Source organism: Panthera uncia, chromosome B4 (assembly GCF_023721935.1).
Source record: "Panthera uncia isolate 11264 chromosome B4, Puncia_PCG_1.0, whole genome shotgun sequence".
Taxonomy (NCBI): Eukaryota; Metazoa; Chordata; class Mammalia; order Carnivora; family Felidae; genus Panthera; species Panthera uncia.
Window position 1 is genome coordinate 31321350 of NC_064809.1, and position 23200 is coordinate 31344549.

A 23200-nucleotide genomic window follows, 5' to 3' on the forward strand; every position below is an offset into this window, starting at 1 on the left:
CTCATTACTGGTATTATTACAGCTACATGTAGTATTTTGGAGTCTAACACAGAAGTGTTGGGTCGTACTCAACTAAAAATCTAAGGAACAATTCATGAGGGATTCCCTATTGTCTCTTCTGGAAAAATATGAATCCTTACATTGCTTGGAGAAAACCACAGCCAGAGTTGTTATGGAAAGGTTGTGGCCGATTGTCGTTTTGCTGGAATTAATTTCCCCTTTATATAACTGGAAATACCAAATTTAAACATGCACCTTTTAATGCAAATTGTTATTTTATATTTACAAAGCTTTCCGTTTATTGTGCAAGAGAAAACTTTCCTGCGGGTATGCTGTAATTCCCTCCTGCTAAGACGTAGATTATAAAAATCCATGCTGTTACTCTTTGCAATGTGAAACAACACTCCTTAAAATGTAGTGGATATTATCAAATCGGTTTCAGGAGAGGCTTGAGGGAGCAGGAAAATGAAGTAGATATTAGATGCAAAACAATTTGGTTTTGAAAAAACTGCACACTTGTTGTTTATTCCAGTGACAGGAGCTAATAGTGAGTTCATTGTAACCAACTAATGTTGCAGCATCTGGTATAGTTTTAACAGAACTGCTGTTCAAGGCAGAGATTAGGTGAGGTTTAGGCTGCCCATGGTTTGCTGCCATGCTTCATTTTCTGAATTCTCCTTATTTTCTGCATCTGTAAGAACTAAAGAACAGTCATACTATCTTTCTGTATTTGAGTGTTGATAATTGGGATATGTGGATGCTTCTAGGTATATGTTCATCTGGAAAAGATATTTGCTTGGTGGCCTTTACACCGATGACATGAAATTCTCTGATTGGAATCTGGGTCCTGATACACAATATTTAGAGGTTCTTGATACATGATCTTTAGAAGTGACAACCCTTGGGACTATGGTGCCAGTCCGGTCCCTTATAAAAGTACACAGATATGCTTGGGATCACTTACACTGTGTTTCATTTCTACCATGAAACTGGTTGATAAAAGGTGCATGAAATCCACTCATATTTTTCAAAGTGAGTTTCTAGGGTTGGAAAACATCCTGTGTGAGTTTGCACTTTAAATTCTTGTTTTGTGCAGCCCCTGGGTGGCTCAGTTGGTTAAGTGTCTGACTCTTGGTTTTGGCTCAGGTCATGATCTCACAACTGGTGAGTTTGAGCCCCACATGGGTCTCTGCACTGACAGCACGGAGACTGCTTGGGATTCTCTGCCCCCTCTCCTTCTGCCCCTCCCCTACTCATGTTCTCTCACTCTCTCTCTTTCTCTCTCAGAAATAAACATTAAAAAAATAAATTGTTTTATATACCATCTTGAATTTATCATTGGGCACAGTGTAAAAGTCAGCCCCAACCATTGTGTTGCCTTGTGCAATATTTCAATCTCACAGGACAGTTCTGGGGGAGGAGAGGTCTCCCTGGTGGGGCATTAATGCCACCAGCCTCTGCTCTAGGTTTCCAGAAGCCTCTTCCCTAGCTTCCAGTCCATCCATTCCAGCATCTCAGGGTAGAACTCTTCCCCTCCTTGTGGGGACCAATAAAGGGCAAGTGCAAAGCAACAATTAATGAAGGTTGTTGGTCATTCAGAATGAGACATCCATACTGGTGGAGGCTATTTGGGAAGATCTGTCCTCCTCTCTGGTGTCCCTTTTTTTCTGTTCGCTATTCCTCCTACTTCTCCCATATTCCTCTATTCCCTTTCTCCCTTCTCTCTTTCCTTTCTTCCTTCATTTCTTCATCTGTTTCAGGTGCTGTAACAAAATACTGTAGGCCAAGTCCTTTATAAACAATAGAAATTTATTTCTCACAGTGCTGGAGGCTGGAAGTCTAAGATCAGAGAGCCAGCAGGGTAGGGTTAAGACTCTCTTGGGGTCACTTGTTGTGTCCTTGCATGTTGGAAGGGGCTAGGGAGCTCTCTTGGGCCTGTTATAAGGGCACTAATGTCATTCGTGAGGTCTGAGTCTTCATAACCTAATCACCTCCAGGCCCCGCTTCCTAGTATCATCACTTTGGTCATTAGGACTTAACATATTAATTTGTAAGGGGACACAAACATTTACACTATAACAATTTCCTATATGATATAACAACCTTCAGGTTGCAAAGCATCCAATAATAATCTTGGCTTCTGCGTATAATTCTGATTTCTTTTAGGATGCTCTTTAAGTAAAAGTTTAGTCTTTAGGGGACCAGGAAGGTGGCAGTAGTTCTATTTCAAATAGTTTTTTGGGTTCTTTTCCTCTCAAATAGTTTTTATAAAAAGTAATCTCTATGCTCAACGTGGGGCTCGCACTGAGAACCCCAAGATCAAGAGTCACATGCACACACTACCTACTGAGCCAGTCAGGCACCTCTCCTCTCAAATAGTTTTAAACAACGTGTCTGGGAGTTCAACCATCTACTATAAGGGAATTGTACCAAATACTGAGTACTCTCATCCCTACCCCAGTGGGTGGGATCCCACGCCCTGGGGAGCAGCAGACTGTAGCACACCTGGTCCCTGGGCCAGACTGCAGGGTCTCACCTCTACTGCTCACTAGTATCCTGGATTTCAGGCCTCTGTTCCCTGATTCCTAACACAGCAGTGACAACAGCAAGCTGTCATCAGGTTGTTATGAGGGTTAAATAGTTTATCAATATAAAGTGCTAGCCCATAGTTCACACTCAATAAATGTCAGGTATAATGATATCACCATCCTTGTCCTCAAGGAACTTGTAAACTAGGGGAAATGGGACAACAGACATAAAAGATTTACAAAAGAGAGTCTGTCATAAAGTTTTACGTGTTAGGGTTTAAATGTCACAGGAGTTTAAAGAAGAATGAAATTTTTCAGGGTCTGTGGTCAGGTAATGTTAATAGAGGAGGAAGGTTGTTGAGGCCAACATACACTAAGCACTTACTACTTCTATTACTCAGTCACCCAACTGAGCGTTTACCCCATGACATTCACTTTGCTAACCATGCTTTGCTACTCTGAAGAAGAGGCATAGTTATGATCTCTGTGCTGGGTGCTGGGCTAAATAACCCTTCTATACATTGTGCCATTCAATCCTTTCAACACCCCTAGAATCAGGTGGTCATATCTCCATTTTACATATGAAGACACTGAAGTTCAGAGATGTTAGTTTCTTTAAGGTGACAGTGGTAATAAATGACAGAGCTGGGACTGGAGCACAGGTTATCTGATGGAAGAGCATGCAAAAAGAGGGGTGTGTAAGGTGTGAAAGGCTGACTGAAATAGGTGTGGAGGGCAGGAAACCAATGAAGCCAATTCTAGTGGGAACAGAGAGTTTACTGGGAGCTAGAGATAAAATGGGATTGCTATGGATGGTCTCCTTAGAAAGACACCACAGGGCAAGTAAAGGTGCTTGGACTTCACCTGGTGGCAGTGGGAAGCTCACTGGCTCCTAAGCCCTGGAGAGAGAAACATGATGAAACAAGTTATTACCGAGTTTAGCCTGGCTCCAGCCTAATGGGCAGTGGCACATTAGAAGGGTCAATTTTGGCTTGAGAAGGCAGACAGGCAAAGGAAGTAGGATGGATGCAGGTGTGAGCTGATGAGGGCCCAGAGCAAGGTGTGCTGAAGAGAACAAAGAGGAAACATCAGATCTACGGGACTCCTTAAAGGCAAATTGCCAGGTCTCTGTGCCAGCTTGGATGAGGATGGTACATGAGAGAGGGAGGATCAGAGTGTTCCAGAATTTCTTGCCCTAGCAGTACTGAAAATAGTGATGTTTCTGATGAAGCAATGAAAATCAGGAAGATATGTGGCGAAGGCTTTTTGTTGTTGTTGTTTTATGCACATTGAGCTTAAAGCTGCCTCTGGGAACCCTGTAAAACATTTGGGCTAATGGAGATTGGAGTATGCATGAGAAGTCAAGGCTGGAGACAAAGATTTGAGAATCAGCCATGTGGAGAAAAAAAGGATATATCTCTAAGGCAATGATAATGCATAGGGTTAGGTGCCAAAACAAGGAAAAGAGGCTGCAAAGGGAAAGAGAGTGATTGTTTTGGATAGTTATGGGAAAATCAGGAAAATAGAAAAAATAATGGCACCCTATATAAGACAGGTCAGAAGGTGATCACTTGGGCTCTTTGAGGAAGGAAGCTCATGGGCTCAGTAGATTGTGAAGGTGGAGAGAGGCCACACAGAAAGAAGTAGGTGGGGGAGGAATGGAAGGGAGTGAGCAGAGATGATGGAGAATCTACAGACTTCCAGGAGTTGAGAATTAGGATAGGCCTACTATGGAAGGGGACACAGGGCCAAAGGAAGGTTGTCTCTGTTTCTTTGTAGAATTAAATGGTGTGGGGATGTTTGAAGGCATGTGATTGGCCGTGGACATGGAGAATTTCACAACTCTACAATTATGAAACAGATAGGTTTAACATAAAAAAACTTTGGGGAGAGGATCTTTTGCAGTTTTCTTAAATGGAAGTGGGGACAGTACAGACCATGCCCCCGACTCAAACAGAAGTGGAGATTTTTCATTGACTTTATCACAGTGACCTCCAAGCCTTTTTTTTTTTTTTTTTTGGTTGCTTATATCTAGTAGTATAATTTTTTTGAGAATTCAGTTTCAATGTATACATATTTAATTTTGAATTTTATATACATATACTACCATGATTAGCTAATATCTCAAGGTACATCATTCACCAGGGTGAGTACATTACTAAAAATGTGTATATAATTTTATAATTCAAATGTTGTTCTTGGGGCTCCTGGGTGGGTCAGTCAGTTAAGCATCCAACTCTTGATTTTGGCCCAGGTCATGATCTCATGATTCATGGGATCGAGTCCCTCATCAGGCCCTGCACTGACAGCACAGAATCCCTGCTTGGGATTCTCTCTCTTCCTCTCTCTCTGCTCATCTCTCTCTTCATCTTTCTCTCAAAATAAATAAACAAACTTAAAAAAAAAATGTTGTTCTTGATAATTTAGAATTATTTTGGGGTGATTTCCTATTAGAATTGATTATGTCGTCATTGTTTTTACCTTGTACTTGGCTGAGGGTTTGTTTAGTAAAGCTATGTAACATAATCCATATTAACTAGGTCTTTGCAAACTCCTGTCTGTAGAAAGTGGGCCCCACACCTTCTTCAGGGAATCACACATCCTGTTCTTGACCCATGGCTGTCTAATGTAGGACTGTGTGAGTATACCAGGGTCAGTATATATATTAAACATTCATACAACCTAATTCTCCTCTCCCTCCCTCTTTCCCCCTCTACCTTCCTTCCTTGCTACGAAATGGATATCCACAGATGCTCTACTATTTTCTCTTACCTCCCAATAAATCATCTTACCTTGGGGCATGTGCCCCCACCCCTGCCTTGGAGAACACAACTTTAGAGAGTGAAAAACTGAGGAAATGGGAGAATCACACTTATTATTATTACAATGCAGCACTTCTTTTTTGTTTAGTGTAGGTTTTATGCCTTGGACTGGGAATCAGGAACTTGGGTCTTAACTTTCTCTTTGTCTACAACTTGTATACTATGCCCTAGGGCAAGCTCCTTTATCCTCCCTGTGCCTCAATTTCCTAATTCACATACAAGGGATGAAAAGACCTGTCATACCTTACTTAAATGGCTGCATAGGTTCTCATGGACTAATGTATGTGAAAGTGTTACAAAAACTGGAAAATGGCCAAATGCATTGCAATTTCATCTCTAGACCACACAGATTCCACATGGTACACCATTCCCCCCACCCCCAAATTCTTTACAATGTAGCAAATCCTTTGATCATTATTACTTCAAGTCACTGAAGTGTAATGCTTACAGGCAGAACTATGCTTCTTGTTAGCTAGCAATGCTTACACATTGCTTTCTGGGGTCACTGGGCATATAACTGTTACTTCCCTGAGGTCCCTTCTGTTTCACGTTGTCTCGCAAAAGCCCTGTTCTTCCTGTCAACAAAGTCTCATGCCTGCACTTCCTGCCTGTTTGATGGGCAAGTGTCTCCAGATGGTTCCCCTTAGTATGGACTCTGCCAGGCACACCCAAAGCCCAATCTATACACCACTCAGACAATTCAGAACACAGAAAGATACCACACAACTTGCTTTGCTTAAATAACCAAGATGAAAGTAAAACAATTTTTTTGTGTGGGGCTAGAATCATTTTTGAATAATTTTTTCTGATGATTCAATGTTTGGAAAATTTAGGAAAGAGAGATAAACAGAAAAAAAAAATGACCTGTATTCCCAACCTCTTTGAACATTTTGGTGTAAATGGTACCATTTCTCCCTTCTATTAATAGGAATAAAATCATTGTTTAGTAATATTATTTTAAAATATGTAATAACATACAGTGTATCTTGTTATTAAATATTCCTTTCTAATATGATTTTTAATGGTGCATTATATTCCATTGAATGGATCATATTTACTTAACAATAGGCTATTGTTGAACACTTGGTGGTATTCTGCCTGCAGAGTAGTAGAGCTGGCCAGTGGGCAGGGATGGGAAGTGAAAGACACAGAGGGTTTCCCCTGAGCAGATACTCCAAAGAAGATACTCAGGTGAACCTTTCCCCTGTGTTCTTTTTCACCCATTTCCTTAATGGTAGAACTTAGCCACATGTTCACTACTGCAATGCATATCTCATATAGCTGTATTTTTTAATAAGTTTATTTATTTGTTTGTTTGGAGAGAGTGACAGAGAGAGAGAGAGAGAGAGCGAGAGCATATGCATGAGTGAAGGAGGGGCAAAGAGAGAGGGAAGGGAGAATCCCAAGCAGGCTCTGTACTGTCAGCTCACAGTGGAGCTTGATCTCACAAACCGAACTGTGAGATCACGACCCTAGCTGAAATCAAGAGTCAGCTGATCACTTAACCAACTGAGCCACCCAGGTGCTCTATCATATATCTCTCTTTTTAAATGTATCAATGATTACTTCTTTTGGGTGAACTCATAGACATGGAAATTTAGGATTAACTGGCTTAAAATATTCTAAGGCTTTTGATGAGTATTGATTGCAAAATTGTCAAAGTTAGAACCAACTTATATTTCCTGGAGTAATGTAAAATACTCTTCATCTCTTCAGTGTTATTGCCAACATTGGGTGTAATTTTAATGTTTATTTATTTTTGAGACAGAGAAAGTGGGGGAGGGGCAGAGAGGGAGACAGAGGATCCAAAACAGGCTCTGTGCTGACAGCAGGGGCTGACATGTGGGGCTTGAACCCACGAGCTGTGAGATCATTACCTGAGCTGAGTCAGACACTTAACTGACTGAGCCACCTGGGTACTCCTTGCATGTAATTTTCTTTAAACATATTTAAAGAAATATTGACCCCAAATGGCATAAGACAGAAATAATAAAGATTAGAGAAGAAATCAATGTTATAAAAAACAAAAAGTAAAAAACAGTAGAACAGATCAATGAAACTAGAAGCTGATTCTTTGAAAGAATTAACAAAATTGATAAACCCCTAGCCAGTTTGTTCAAAAAGAAAGAGGAAAGGACTCAAATAAATAAAATCAAGAATGAAAGAGGAGAGATCACAACCAATACTGCAGAAACACACACAATATTAAGAGAATATTATGAGCAGTTATATGCCAATAAATTGGGCAACCTGTAATAAATGGACAAATTCCTAGAAACATATAAACTACCAAAACTGAAATGGGAAGAAATAGAAAATTTGAACAGACCCATAATCAGTAAAGAATCAGTAACCAAAAACCTCTCAAAAAACAAGAGTCCAGGGCCAGATAACTTTCCAGGGGAATTCTACCAAACATTTAAAGAAGAGTTAACACCTATACTTTTGAAGCTGTTCCAAAAAATAGAAATGGAAGAAAATTTTCCAAACTCATTGTATGAGGCCAGCATTACCTTGATTTCAAAATCAGACAAAGACCCCACTGAGACTAATTTTGCTGATGAACACTGATGCAAAAATTCTCAACAAGATACTAGCCAACTGGATCCAGCAATACATTAAAAAAATTATTCACCATGATCAAGTGGGATTTATACCAGGGATACAGGGCTGGTTCAATATTTGCAAATTGATCAATGTGATATATCACATTAATAAAAGGACAAGAACCACATGACCCTCTCAATAGATGCAGAGAAAGCATTTATTTTATTTTATTTTTTTAATTTTTTTTTCAACATTTTTTATTTATTTTTGGGACAGAGAGAGACAGAGCATGAACGCGGGAGGGGCAGAGAGAGAGGGAGACACAGAATCGGAAACAGGCTCCAGGCTCCGAGCCATCAGCCCAGAGCCTGACGCGGGGCTCGAACTCACAGACCGCGAGATCGTGACCTGGCTGAAGTCGGACGCTTAACCGACTGCGCCACCCAGGCGCCCCGAGAGAAAGCACTTAAATACAACATCCTCTCTTGATAAAAACCTTCAAGAAAGTAGGAATAGAAAGATCATACCTCAAGATCATAAAAGCCATATACAAAAGACCCACCACTAATATCATCCTCAATGGAGAAAAACTGAGAGCTTTCCTCCTAAGGTCAGGAACAAGACAGGGATGTCTACTCTCGCCACTGTTATTCAATATAGTTTTGGAAGTCCTGGACTCAGCAATCAGACAACATAACAAATAAAAGGATTCTGAATCGGCAATGAGGAAGTCAAACTTTAAAGATTCCACCAAGGGGAGCTTGGGTGGCTCAGTTGGTTAAGTGTCCGACTTCAGCTCAGGTTATGATCTTGCAGTTTGAGTTTAAGCCCTGCATCAGGCTCTGTGCTGACAGCTTGCTCAGAGCCTGGAGGCTGCTCAGGATTCCATCTCCCTTTCTCTCTGCCTCTCCCCCACTCATACTCTGTCTCTGTCTCTCTCAAAAATAAATAAACATTAAACAAAAAAATTTTTTAAAAAGATTCCACCAAAAAACTGCTAAAACTGATCCATGAATTCAGCCAAGTCACAGGTTATAAAATCAAAGCATAGAAATCCGTTGCATTTCTATACACCAATAATGAAGCAGCAGAAAGAGAAATCAAGTAATTGATCCTATTTACAATTGCACTAAAAACCATAAAATACCAAGGAATAACCACAACCAAAGAGGTGAAAGATCTATACACTAAAAACTATAGAAAGCTTATGAAAGAAATTGAAGAAGACACAAAAAAATGGAAAAATATTCCATGCTCATGGATTGGAAGAAAAAATATTGTTAAAATGTCAATACTACCCAGAACAATCTACATATTCAATGCATTCCCTATCAAAATAACACCAGCATTCTTCACAGAGTTAGAACAAACAATCCTAAAATTTGTATGGAACCAGAAAAGGCCCTGAATAACCAAAGGGATCCTGAAAAAGAAAACCAAAGCTAGAGGCATCACAATTCCAGACTTCAAGATATATTACAAAGCTGTAATCATCAAGATAGTATGGTACTGGAACAAAAACAGATACTCAGATCAATGGAACAGAACAGAGAATCCAGAAATGGACCCACAAACGTATGGCTAACTAATCTTTGACAAAGCAGGAAAGAATATCCAATGGAATAAAAACAGTCTCTTCAGCAAGTGGTGTTGGGAAAACTGGACAGCAACATGCAGAAGAATGAACCTGGACCACTTTCTTACACCATATACAAAAATAAACTCAAAATGGATGAAAGACCTAAACATAAGACAGGAAACCATCAAAATCCTCAAGGAGAAAGCAGGCAAAAACCTCCTTGACCTCAGCCGCAGCAACTTCTTATTCAACATGTCTCTGGAAGCAAGGGAAACAAAAGCAAAAATGAACTACTGGGACCTCATCAAAATAAAAAGCTTCTGCACAGCAAAGGAAACAATCAGCAAAACTAAAAGGCAACTGACAGAATGGGAGAAGATATTTGCAAATGACATCTCCGATAAAGGGTTAGTATCCAAAATCTATAAAGAACTTATCAAACTCAATACCCAAAAAACAAATAATCCAGTGAAGAAATGGGCAAAAGACATAAATAGACATTCTCCAAAGAAGACATCCAGATGGCCAACTGACACATGAAAAAATGCTCAACATCACTCATCATCAGGGGAATAGAAATCAAAACTACAATGAGATACCACCTCATACCAGTCAGAATGGCTAAAATTAACAACTCAGGCAACAACAGATGTTGGCAAGGATGTGGAGAAAGAGGAGCCCTATTGCACTGCTGGTGGGAATGCAAACTGGTGCAGTTGGAAAAGTGTGGAGGTTCTTGAAGAAATTAAAAATAGAATTACCCTATCACCCAGAAACTACACTACTATGTACTTATCCAAAGGATATAGGTGTGCTGTTTTGAAGGGGCACTCACACCCCAATTGACCCAAGTCTGTAAATATATTAAAAACCATTGACTTGTACAGTTTAAACAGCTGAATTTTATGGTTTGTAAATTATATCTCAATAAGGTGGCTAAAAAAGTGAACATAGTTTCAGGGACAATATGAAGTCGTTTCACATATATGAAACCAAGTTCCCAGAAAGGGGAAGGTGAGTAACAGATGGCTAAAAAACTTCTCACATTTAATGAAAACTATAAACCACACACCAGGAAGCCCAAGGAATCCCATGCAGAATAAATACACATATTTGCATCACAAACTGAGGTATATCACAGAAAAATTGCTTAAAACAAGTGATTAAGAGAAATATCTTAAAAGCAGCCAGAGAAGGGGAAAACCCATTACAAACAGAGGAATGTAGATAAAAATTATAGCAGACTTCTCAGCAGAAATATGCAAGAAAAAGTGAAATGACTCTATAAAATGCTGAAAGAATAAAAAATCAATTTAGAATCCTATATCCAGTAAAAATATTCTTCAAAACAAAAGCAAACTTTTAAATAAACAAAAATGGAGACTTTGTCACCTGCTACTTGAACTAGAAGAAATGTTAAAGTTCTTCAGGCAAAAGGAAAATGCTATCTGATGGAAAACTTGAATTTACACAAAGGAATGAAGAGTACCAGAAATGGTCAATATGTGAATATAAAATAATTTTTGTATCAATTTATTCATTTCTTCAGTGGTAACTGATCAAAGCAAAAATAAACAAAAAACAACAACAACAAAAGCACATCTTAACACATGTGGAAATAAAATGTACAACAAGGGCTCAAAGGACAAGAGAGGAAAAATGCAAGCATAATATTGTAAGAGTCTTACATATCTTATATAAGATATGGTATAATATTATTTCAATGTAGATTGAATAAGTTAAAGAACAATATTGTAAATCTTAGAGCAACCATTAATAATTAGGACAAAGGGAAATAGCTTATTAACTACTAGTGGAAGTAAAATGGGCTTTTAAAAAACAACCCAAAAGAAGGTAGGAAAAGAAGAACAATGTAGATTTGGAAGTTCATCAAGAAGACATAAAAATACTAAATCTGCATGTGCCTAAAACAGAGCTTCAAAACATATGAAGGAAAAACTGATAGAAGTGCAAAGAGAAACGGACAAATGTATAGCTGGAGACTTCATTTCCCCTCTCCTAGTATTTGATACAAAAAATAGAAAATCATTAATGATATAGATGATTTGAACAATCCTACTAAACAACTGGATCTAATTTATATTTATAGTATGTTTAGCCCAACAACAGTAAAACACATTTTTTTTCAAGTGCACATGAAACATTTACTAAAATAGATCAAAAGCTGGGTCATATAATATGCTTCATCATATTTAAAAAGATTGAAATAATTATAGATCGCATTTTCTGAAAACATGGAATTATCTGAAATTATTTAGAAAATCCTAAAATATTTTAAAATCAAACAACAAAACATTCAAATTAAATAGGCTATGGGTAGGAGAAATCACACATTATAAAACATTTTGACCTGAATGAAAATTTTAAAATATGCCAAAATTTGTAGGATAAAAAGAATACTTAGAAGAAAATGCGTAATTTTAAATGCTCATGTTATAAAAGAAGAAAGTGCTAAAATCAATCTAAGTCTCCATATTAAGAAGCCAGAAAAAGGGTAGCAAATTAAATCAAAGTAAAAGGGAGGAAATCATAAATATAGGAGTTAAAAGTGATAAAGTAGGAAACAAAATAATAGTAACATAGAATAGATATTAGAAAATCAATAAAGCCTAATAAAACCTCTTTGGAAAACGACAAACTTGATAAACCTGTAGCCAGACCAGTTATGGGAGAAAGAGGAAGAGAGAGAGAAAAAGAAAAAAAAAAAATGACCATTAGTAGAAAAAAGACAGGACAATACCACAGATCTTGCAACCATTAAAAAAAATAAAGGAATATTACAGCAAAAAATAAACCAAATATAACAACATAGGTGAAAAGGACAAATTCTTTGAAAGTCATTAACAATAGTGACTCAAGAAAAAATAGAAAATCTGAGTAGCCCTATATATTCACTAAAGATTAGTAATTAAAATTAATAATTAAAATAAAGATAAAAATCATTCATTAAAAGCTACCCACAAAAAAACCTCCAGGCTCAGATGGATTCACTAGTAAATTCTACCAAACATTTAAGAAAGAAGTAATACCAACTGTGTACAAACCGTTTCCAAAAAAGAGAGAACATTTCTCCACTTTTTTTTTTTTTTTGAGGCCAATGACAGTACAAGAAAACTAGTAACTGATACACCTCATTGAACATAGATGCAAAAATTCTTTTTTTTAATTAATTAATTTTTAAGTTTTTAATGTTTATTTATTTTTGAGAGAGATGAGAGACAGAGCATGAGTTGGGAAGGGGCAGAGAGAGAGAGGGAGACACAGAATCTGAGGCAGGCTGTAGGCTCTGAGCTGTCAGCACAGGGCCCAATGCGGGGCTTGAACTCATGAACCCTGAAATCATGACCTGAGCCAAAGTTGGATGCTTAACCAACTGAGCCACCCAGGAGCCCCAAATTCTTTTTTTAAAATTTTATTTATTTATTTTGGAAGACAGAGAGCATAAGCAGGGGAGGGGGAGAAAGAGAGAGGGAGAGCGCGAGAGAGAGTGGGTGCGCATGTGAGAATCCCAAGAAGGCTCTACACAAGGGGCTTGAACTCATGAACCCTGAAATCATGACCTTAGCTGAAATCAAAAGGCGATGCTCAACCAACTCAGCCACCCAGGTGCTGTAGATGCAAAAATTCTTAATGAATCCCAAAACACATCCCTTTGCATGTATATTCATAGGGATATATAATTTTTCATGAATCAAATGATACATTCAGGTATGTAATCTGCTTTTCCCCCTCAACATTTCATGGTTCTCTAAAATAAGTGTAGATATATATATACATCTTTAGTTTTATGACTTCATAGATCCTACTGTATGTAGCAGAATTTACTTAACTAGTCATTGCTTCAAGGGCATTTAGGTTGCATCCAGTTTTTTCACAATTATAAATTAAATGGCAATAATTACCATATTTCACACAAATAACTTAACATCTATGAATGTTAATATTCTTTTCAAATATTTTTTAAATCAGTTCTACAGATTTGTGAGTGGAGAAAACTATTAACAAGAGTGGAAGTATTTTTATTTCCTGAGAAGGAAAACCTTTTTCTACTCTATTCACAATATTACCATGTGCACCTTTTAGAGTATGGGAGAGGGAACCTAAATCTTATTCCTCTCATCTGTTTAGCGCTTTAAAAAAAATTTTTTTTAACATTTATTTATTTTTGAGAGAGAGAGCAAGAGCGAGTGAGCAGGGAAGGGACAGAGAGAGAGAGAGAGGGAGACAGAATTTGAAGCAGGCTTCAGGCTCTGAGCTGTCAGCAGCACAGAGCCCAATATGGGGCTGGAACCCATGAGCCATGAGATCGTGACCTGAGTCAAAGTCAGCCACTTAACCAACTGAGCCACGCAGGTGCCCCCTGTTTAGCACTTTATATACAGAAGTGTCCCAAAGCAGAGTTGTGACCTATGCATTCTTGGAGCAGGTTAAAGTAGTGGAAGGTCTTAGATCTGAGTCTTCTCTGCACTGATTTTACTGTTTTTCACCTGAGCCCCTCCCCCATCACTTGGTGCACCCCTCCTCCATCATGTTTTCCTCTGAGTACCCCAGGCCCATCACAGTGCCTCCTGGCTGAGCTCCACTCAGAGTGCGTCTTGTTCTCTCATGGCTTTTTCTCTAGTCCCTCTGAGTTTTGTGAGTGAAGATGTTGCCCTGTGTTCTACCTTTGAAGCCTTGAGAAGTGATCCATCTGGCTAATCAGATGTATTAACTGGTACTGTGCTAGTAGAGAACAGTAACATTTTCATGTGTGAATAACCCAAATAACACTTATCAAAGGCAAAATGAGACTAAAGCCTTATTGCCAAGGGAGGCCAATGGGGAATTTCAAGCATCCTGTTAGGCAGTTGATGGCATTATCACCAAGCAAAGGGGGGACTTTGCATCTTCAGGCCACACTATTGAGGGAGGTGCCAGCTTCTCTCCAGCCCAGTATCATAGCAAGTATTCAGAACTTATGAAATTGATCTCATTTTCAAACAGAAGACCCAATCGTTGGGGCTGATGCTAAAAGGTATAGATATGAAACGGGGCTAAAGGCAGAAGGTACAGATTTTCACTTCTTTCCTTGCATCACTCATTGTTTTTCTTGGTATTTACCATACAATGACTGTTCAACATTCATTAAGACTTAGCATCACATATCCTGCCAAGGTAAATTTCCCAAGAAATGCAACTAAGTAATAGGAAGAAGTTTCTATTAGGTTTGTAACAATCATGGCTCTTGAAGGTCTTGGGATAAGGTGACATTATGACGAAACATTGCAGGTTATTATCAGCTATAAGTTCACCTGCTGGACAGAAGGAAAATAAAAATAACAGGACACACTGAAGCAATTCAGAACTTGGAAAAACAACATGCTGAAGAATTGTCAGGACTGGATTTAGAACACAGCTCTCTAATTATATGCAGCCTCCCTTTGTTAGATGTATAAAACCACTGTGGTCCATCACAGGGAAACTAAGATTGACACAATTACTGCTTCCGGAGATTTACCTGACAGTACCTTGATGCCTGTTAGGTGTTTATTTTCATAATACTGGGGCGACAAAAAAATAAGACAAGTTCTGTTCTCTACTTCAGAGTTTACTTGGAGAGAGGTGGGGAAAATATAATAAATCCTGGGGTAAAGGTGTATATAAAATGTTGTCAGAGACAATGGAAACTCATCCAATTACAGATCATAGAATGGCCAGAAGTTCCTTTCTGAGCTTTGAGTTTCAGTAAGGAAACAATTGCAAAATGGCATAAACTCTCTAAAATGTTATATGGCAACACTTATCAAGAGATTTTAAGATGTTCCTATCTGGTCAAAATGACTCAGACTAATTCCTTTTATGGAAATAAGTAGATGCAAAAAAGATCAGTATATCAAAATGCACACCTCAGAACTGTTTATTATACTGAAAAGAAACAAATGGAATGTCCAATAATTGTGGAACGTTTAATGAGTTATGGCACATCTATATAGGATATATTTTGCTGTTGTGATAGTTTTTAAAAATTGTTAACTGGTTTGGGAAAGTACTTAAGACACTAAAAAAAATGGAGGCTATATGATCACATTATTATAAAAGAAAATATATGGGAAATGATCAAATGGCTGAAGGAAATCATGCTACCCTCAAAAAAGGGGAAAGTATTAACAAAATACTGAATGAGAGCTAATACGAAGGAAATGTCATTAATCTCTGACTTTAAATAGAGTAAATCCAGTGGTGTTTTCTGTGCCTTGCACATCATCTCAGCAATGTTCTCAAAGAGGCTCTTAAGCTTCTAAGCTCTTAGGTTTTTTTCTCATTTAGTTTAAAAAAAAAAAAGTCTGTTACAGGCCTGCTTATCTGCAACTGGGCATGTTTCCAAGTTCACATATATATATATTTCTAGAATGACGTGGGAAAACTGGAACCAGAATGACTGTTTAAAAGCCCTCCTGTAGAAGTTATAAGAAGTATTTTGAAATCAACAATCTTTCTTTTTCTTTTTTAAACAAGTGTTACTTTTTCCTTTTAAACCGTTTTCAGTGGGAAGCTAAACTAGATAATGAATTCGTGATAGAGTGTAATTGCTGTTATTTTCTTTCAGATGCTATGAAAAGTGTAAGGATGTGTACCTCCTAATAGAAAGAATGAATAACATTTGTGAAGTGAATAACTGGCAAATTTAGACAGGGTTTCTCAACCTTGGCACTCCTGCCATTTTGGGCTGTACAGTGCTTATTGTGGGGGCTGTCCTGTGCACTATAGGATGTTTAGCAGCATCTCTGGCTCCTACCCACTGGATGTAGGAGCATTCCCTCCCCAGCGGTGACAAGAAAGGTCTCTAGACATGGGCAATCTGCCCTTTCACTGATTTGGACAAACTGGCAAAATTTGTCAACTGAATGAACATGGCTTTTGAGCATGTATGTATTCCATGCACGTACACACATGCATACACATATACGGCATATTACCTTTTTTCTTCTGGATTTGGGTGCTTTCAGGTTTAAAAAAACATGAAGCGTGGCAATCTAAGCTCTGAGATTCCATCTTCTCTTTTTGAAGTGGACAAGTTAATGAATGACACTCTCTAATGTGTTTCTTCCTAATACAGTCAGAACCAGGCTCTGAAAAGCATAACTTCATTTCATAAAGTTGTTTTCCTGGCTAATTAATTTGCAAGAAGGCATAAAAGGTAATAAACACTTTATTGCCTGTAGATCTCTATGGATCTCAAAAGCTTTACAACGCAAGAAATATTTCCTCAAATATTTCAACACACAATAAAAGGGAATTATCAGTAAAGACTTTCTACAATCATCACTAACACAACCCCCTTTCCCTGCCTCCAATTCAGTAGGTCCTTCCTTGCTGAGAATAAAGGATGGAGAGAAAGAAAAGTACCAGAAGACTGAGGGGTTTAAAAAAGGAGCGTGTTCAGGTTGCCTAACGTCTTATCAGGTAACAAATAGTCCTTGAGCACTTCCTACATGCCAGGCACATGGCAAAGTGCTGCAAAGAAGATTCAGGGAAGTAAACAAGGGTGTCTTTTAGGAGTTTAGAGTTTAGTAGGCAAGATGAAAGAAATTAATGCATAAAAACAACAACTAGAAAAGATGGATGGTTTTAGATAAAACCTATGTGAGTTTATGGTTTCCAGCATGCGGGACTGAGAAAAAACAGTGCTTGTGCTGGGCCTTGAAGGCTAAGAAGGATTAAAAACACGTGGAGCTGGGCAGCAGAGGAGGAAAGGTGTTCAGGTAATGAGGTCACACGAGTAAAGTGAGACCAGAATGACAGGCCTGTTAACCGTGAACAGTGCTGATGGGCTGGAGAAAGGTGGGCCTGAATGCCAGGCAGAGTGGAGTTTTTATTCTACAGCCAGTGAGAGGCTATTGACAAACCTCAAGCAGGGAAGTGACAGGATTGCCCACTTCAGCAGGATCTACCCAGCTGCTCCTGGGGACACTAGGGCTGTCTGAATGTTGAATTATAGCTGTAGTGTTTAAAGTTCCCTCGAGATCATAAATGTGCGGTACAGGCAATAAGTTAACACAATTTATCAATTATCTTTATTTTACTTTTAAAATGCTGCTAGTTTTTGTCATGTTGGCAACAGGGTCTAACGTGAGGCCAGTTAACTAACATAAAGGTATGCAAAGTGCCTGGCTCATGGGAGAAATCCCCTCCAACATCCCCAATGCCAACCATCTTTGGTTGACTAGAAAGACTAGAAAGACTTCTTGCCTGTGTTTGGAAGAATATAAGGTAGCAGAAACCAACTTTCTAGCCTTTTTCCAAATAGTCAGTGGAGGAGTCATGAAGAGAGGTCCAGAAAAAACTTTTTGAACAGGAGAGAATTAATTTCCTGGGTCAGGTGGAGCTTTAACATCTACCACAGTATGTCTGTAAGACACACATACAGCATAGTATGCTCAGTTCCAGTTCTGGGAATACTGAAAGAATGCTGTATTAAAATAATGCATCAGGCAGTTAATTCTTTCAATTTCCATGGGGACTAATCTGCCTTTTGGAGGAACAACTTCTTTTTGCTACAAAATCTTACCTTGGCTCGAGCCTGCCTACTGCATTTTCCCATTCCAAACTGCGTTCTACTATGGGCAGCCAAGTACACATGATGACTGCCCAGTTGTAGGTCAGAATCCCCATTTTCTGGGGGCCAATGAGTGAAAACTGCTGACACAGAGACATAAAACTCTATCAAAGGATAGTATCAGATCCTCACCAAATCAGGATCAGATTTGGCTGCACATTACTTGGGAATGCAAAATAACAGTGGCTTATACAACATAGTTTATTTCTTTCATGTAAAAGAAGCATACAGGGACAGATCTTAGTTCATGGCTTTCATCTTCAAGGTCAGTTGGTATTACAAAGCACAGGCTAGAATTTCAGCCACCGTGTCCACATTCCAAGAAACAAAAGAGGAAACACCACCAGAGAGCTTCTTGTAAGATTCACCTCACATATCATTGGCCAAACTAGTCACATGGCCAGCTGTCATCTTTGAGGGGGGTATGCTGCTGGTCCTCACAAAATGGAGGATTCCATAACAAGGGAAGATGGGAGGACTGATCCTGAGTAGAGAAGTAACAGCCTCTCCCAGTCAGACCAACCCTGTGAGATGTTGGGATTTGCCTTATCCTAGTTCTCAAAGACTGCACATACCTTTACCATTTCTATTCCTGCTGAGCACAGAAGAATAAAGATTGAGTTTGGCAATGGCAAGAGAGAGATTAGACTTCTTAAGGCTGGTTAGCCTGGGGATAGGTGGTGAACTCTCAGTTGTGTGGTAGATAAATCAGTTTCCTTGTGGGCCTTCGCCCAGAAACCCAAAGACTCTGTTTGTCCCCAGCTTCATTATTTGTTCCATAAACAAAGGTTTGACTCATGGATAGGAAATATGTGGCACAAGTGCTATCTCCTGCTCCTCCTCCTCCTTTCCTTAGGGCAGCATTCTTCCCTGTTGGGCTGGAAACAGGACCTTAGAATCCTTCTCAACATATTGTTCCTGGCAGTTACTCTAGTACAAAAGACTTGGCATTAGTGTTTAAATATACTAGCCATCGTTAATTGCTTGTGGGAATTTTCACTCTGACAGAATCTCTGGGTATAATTCTTTACTTCATAGGAATAAATCTCTTATAGTGGAATTTTACATGCATCCACAGGGGAGAAAATTACTTAATATATAGTCTTGGCATTCTTCAGATTTCACCACTAAGTGACCACAATCACTCACATAGATGGACATGTTCTACATCTGATCTTTTGATTTTTTTACCTTACTGGATGATGAATTTCTCAAGGGCAAGAACTATATTTTACCACTTTTGTATCCCCAAGGTGCCTGGCTCAGTACACTTCTGAGAAATATTTTATCAATAAATGAATCACCTACCTTGGTCAAGGTCAAGTGGCTATCAAAGCAAATACTTCCCCAATAGCTGGTTACATTGTAGACTACTTACCTTCAAGTACTAGGGAGAGGCCTTATCTACAGTGGAGGTCACTAGAAAATAAGAGGGTGACAGGAAGAGCGTTGGTGGTACCACAGACAAAGGGTCTTGGTTTTTCCATAATTGCCTCACAAATGTTGAGTAACTAACACAGAAACCTGGTTACCAAGTGATAAGGAAAGGGCAGATATACTGAGAAGGTTTTTTTCCCCCAAGACTCTACCCATTTTTCTTCTTTTGACCAAAGTCCAGGCCACTAACTTGGCTCAGTGTTTTCTGTATTCTAGGAGGTGATTCAGGGCATTGTGCAAGTGACTGATCCATATTTCATGGATACAAGTGTGACTGAAGACCTGATTCAATTAAGGTAGCTTATTCTCAGTTTTTTATAAGTAGATTTTATAGATTAATACTAATACCAATCACGTTTTAAATACTATGGTTCCATTGAAAATTTTCTTCAAAAAAAGCTACTACTCCTAAAAAAAAATTTAAGAGCACTGACTTAGCTGGTTCACCCAAGTTCCATATTTAACTCTTCACAATGACTACAATCTTAAATAGTCATCGTAGCGAAAGCTGAAGGAAAGAAAAATGCCCAAATGATTGTTTTTGCTTAAAGAGCAGGGTGTGGGTTATGAGTAGATGCAGGTTGATATTTTCTCAAAACTGACTGAGTTGAGGACAGGGGTTTTGGCTTGCAGTGCTCATCTTTTCTCTCTCCCTCTGGCCCAATCCTGGGCTAGATTTACCCTACTGAGGAAGTGTCCTTGCATTTAGATTCCCACGTGGCACAATGTCAAAGATGCTGTGGCTAACTGCACATGTTATTTCTGCATACGCTTCTCTTGCTTCTCTTCAACTTTCTTGTGTGTCTACTTACTCTGGTCAGAAGGGTGGTGCCCACAGAAATAAGGCTCCCCTCTCTTCTTCAAGTCTAGAGCTAGTCCTAAGCAGTCACTGCCAGCTTCCTTCAAAAAGAATAGAAAAGGAAAGAAGCAACACTAGAATCTCTTTTTCACTCCAAAGCTTTGCAGATTTCTTCTCTCATTATTCTAACCTGCTTCTCTCCTCCCTTCCTGCTCAGTGATACCTACTGGTGGGGGCAGGAGGTGTTGGGGTGGATACAACTGAGAGGGGACCTTATAGACTTCACAGTAAGAACCAAGGTTCAAATCTGATTACACCTTTTCTCAGTAGTCTGATCTTGGGTTTAATTATCAGAAAGTGTCTTGATTTGTAAAATGTGGGAAACAGCATAGGCTGAGGATGTAAAAAAAAAAACAGTACAGAGCATGGCTTCTAACAGATGTTCAATAAATGACACATTTCATTATCATCTTGGTATCACCTTGCTTCTGCAACCTCTTCTAAAGTCTCATTGTGTGTCAAAGAGGAGGTAGCTCTCTGTGGAGGAGGTATGTTTGTGTTGAGGTATGTGTGTGTTGGGAGGGGCAGGGGGCGTGACACTCAGGTAAATCACTGGTGAGGATTTAGCACTAGGTCTGGGCCTGTTGTTGACCAAAAGTCACACTTCTGAATAAGCCCAACAGGTGCACTCCTAAAGGGAACATAGCAGGAATGCCAAAGAGGGGATGGGGAAGGTGGGGAACCAAAAAACCTCTGCTGACCAGTGGCTGTCCATCCTTTGGCCAAAAATCTGTGGCTATCTCTACCCCTAGTCCTGTCTTCCCTCACCTCCAGAGGCTCTTTTCAGTTAACACTCCCGAATGACCTGCCAGCACAGTAAGCTTGCAGATGGCACTCTGTCTCTCCTATTAACCCTTTCAAGCCATATCATTAATATAAATACTAAAAATTCTGCAATTAAATGAAAAGTATTTAATATGCATGAGTGGATATGCCATACACATATGGTTCAGTATTTGGGTGCTTATAATGTCCAAATTATAAAACAGCAATCAGAGCAGACAATATGGTAACCCCTGTCCCAATTTTCATCCATCTTACCCACACACTGTGGCCTTGAAAATGTGAATATACGCATTCATTGACTTGCAGTTATGTCCCAAACTTTCCTGCGAAGCAAGACGGTCAGAACTGCTTTAATAAAGAGCATTATTGTGTCTTGTTGCTCTTTACCCACCTTTTCAGGGCTGCAGTTCATTGGAACTTCTTCCCTTTACAGTTCCTTTCTCATCCTGTCAACATCAGCACTTTGATGCCATTTATTTTCCAAGGACATCTGCTACTGATCCCAACAAATGGCATTAATCCAGTTCAGAGCATTAACTGGATAACACGTTGCTGATGCTACATAAGTGTTAGTTCCCTTACTCTTTTCCTTCCCTTTTAGTACTTGCAACTGTCACTAACTAGTACTGAGACGTGGAGCAAATCAAGGCACTTAATCTTTCGCGACTTCAGTCCCCTTATATATAAAATTAAGAAGGTTGTGCCAGATTTTTCTGTGCTCAAAACCATTTTTTCCCTGAGTCTCCTCGTGCCTTCTTCATTGACTACTTGGAAAAAGAGTGGGGAGCTTATTTCTGCCACCTTATGCTCTTGAGGCAAGAAGGTCTTTCTGGGGTGTCGGGAGGGAATGGAGCCCTCGATTTCCTGAACGTCTGCTGTGAGCCAAGCACTCTAACATGCCTCAGGTCAAACTGGTCGCGGCAGGACACAACCCGACAGCATTCAAAAGTAAAGAAAGATAAGTGGTGTTATCTGTCTCTACTTCACATTAACTTCATAGAAACTCAAAGCACTCTGCAGCTAATTCAACATTAATGTAACCCAGGGGGCCCCAAAAATTATTTCACCGCTTAATACAAGGCCACTAAGTCCTGGCAAACATCAACAAGTGAGAAGTCCCAAATCAACATCCAGTTTCCTTTTTAATGCTTAAGAGAAGAAAAAGAAAGAAAGAAAGAAAGAAAGAGCTTTCCCCCCGCCCCCTGCTGGGTGTGAGCCACGCAGGCTCCATCACCCCAGGGCGGCGGCCGCAACCCCAGGCCTCCTCCACCCCGTGCCCCCCGCCCTCCCCTCCGGCTCCTGGTCTGCGCCCCCGCTCGCTCCGGCCCCTTTGCGGACTACCGGGACCCGGCCGGGCCCAGGGCGGCGCAGTCCCGCCACACACACCTCTCGTCCCAGCGTTAGGCCCGAGGGAGGTGGAGGACGCGGAGACCGGGAGGGTAAGGACACCGAGGCGCTAAGCTTCCAACGGCGTGGACTGCGGCTCCTCACGCCTGCCTGCGTGAGGCGCGGCCCCAGGTCCCGACCCCACATTCGCGCGCGGCCGCGCCGGCACGGGACCTCCCTCTTCGGCCGCCGATCTGCTTCCAGGGCAGAGGGAAGAGGCGGCGACGGGGCGGGGCGGGGGCTGCGGCGGGGGAGGGCGCCCGAGCATCCTCGCGGGCAGCACTGCGCCTCGCTGCGCGGGGCTTGAGGGCCGTGCCCACGTCCGCCCGCCAGCTCTTCCGCCCCGCGCGGACACGCGTCTTCCCCGCTTGAACCGGAACCTCTTGCGGAGGCCAGCGCCGCCGCCGGGGACCCGGGGGCCGACCGGGAAGCGCAGGGGGGAGGCGGCCTGCGCGGCGCCGCCCGCCATGGCCGCGGCGGGGTGAGCTAGGCTCGGCGGCCGCAGTCGCGCGGACCCGAGCGCTCCTCCGCCGCAGACAGGCCCGCCGGGCCAGGGCGGGCGCGCGCGAAGGCCGAGGGAGAGCCTGGGGAGCCGGGGCCGCCGCCCGCTCGTCGCCGCCGCCGCCACCGCCCATGGCG

At 40.5% G+C, this 23200-nt stretch overlaps 2 protein-coding genes across 6 annotated transcripts in view; one reads left to right on the plus strand and one right to left on the minus strand.

The window, feature by feature from the left end:
- Nucleotides 1-23200, plus strand: part of CCNY (cyclin Y) — a 310156-nt gene that overhangs the window by 57970 nt on the left and 228986 nt on the right. The window contains exons 1-2 of one of the 5 annotated variants that reach the window (XM_049627007.1): nt 16854-16940; nt 19747-19826. The exons of 3 other annotated variants lie outside the window; for them this stretch is intronic. The gene's annotated coding sequence lies outside the window, so the exon portion shown is untranslated. Of the gene's footprint in view, nt 1-16853; nt 16941-19746; nt 19827-23063; nt 23198-23200 lie in introns of those variants that run through there. One more of the 5 variants, XM_049627008.1, reaches the window with a different exon arrangement.
- Nucleotides 16920-23196, minus strand: LOC125919775 (translation initiation factor IF-2-like). Its single transcript, XM_049626643.1, has 4 exons — nt 23083-23196; nt 22562-23047; nt 20343-20430; nt 16920-19512 (listed from the first exon to the last, which is right to left on the minus strand). Exons 1-4 carry the CDS (start codon nt 23194-23196, stop codon nt 19481-19483), a joined length of 720 nt encoding a protein of 239 aa, XP_049482600.1. The 3' UTR covers nt 16920-19480.

What these genes read in the sequence shown, in the direction of transcription:
- LOC125919775 (XM_049626643.1), bottom strand. Translation starts at nt 23,196, where the DNA reads ATGGGCGGTGGCGGCGGCGGCGACGAGCGGGCGGCGGCCCCGGCTCCC. An exon ending in GCCTAACGCTGGGACGAGAG is followed by an intron (nt 20,431 to 22,561) that starts GTGTGTGTGGCG and finishes TTCTTTTTGAAG; the next exon opens with GAAGCTGGCAGTGACTGCTT. An exon ending in GCACCACCCTTCTGACCAGA is followed by an intron (nt 19,513 to 20,342) that starts GTAAGTAGACAC and finishes CTTATTTTCTAG; the next exon opens with TGACCTCCACTGTAGATAAG.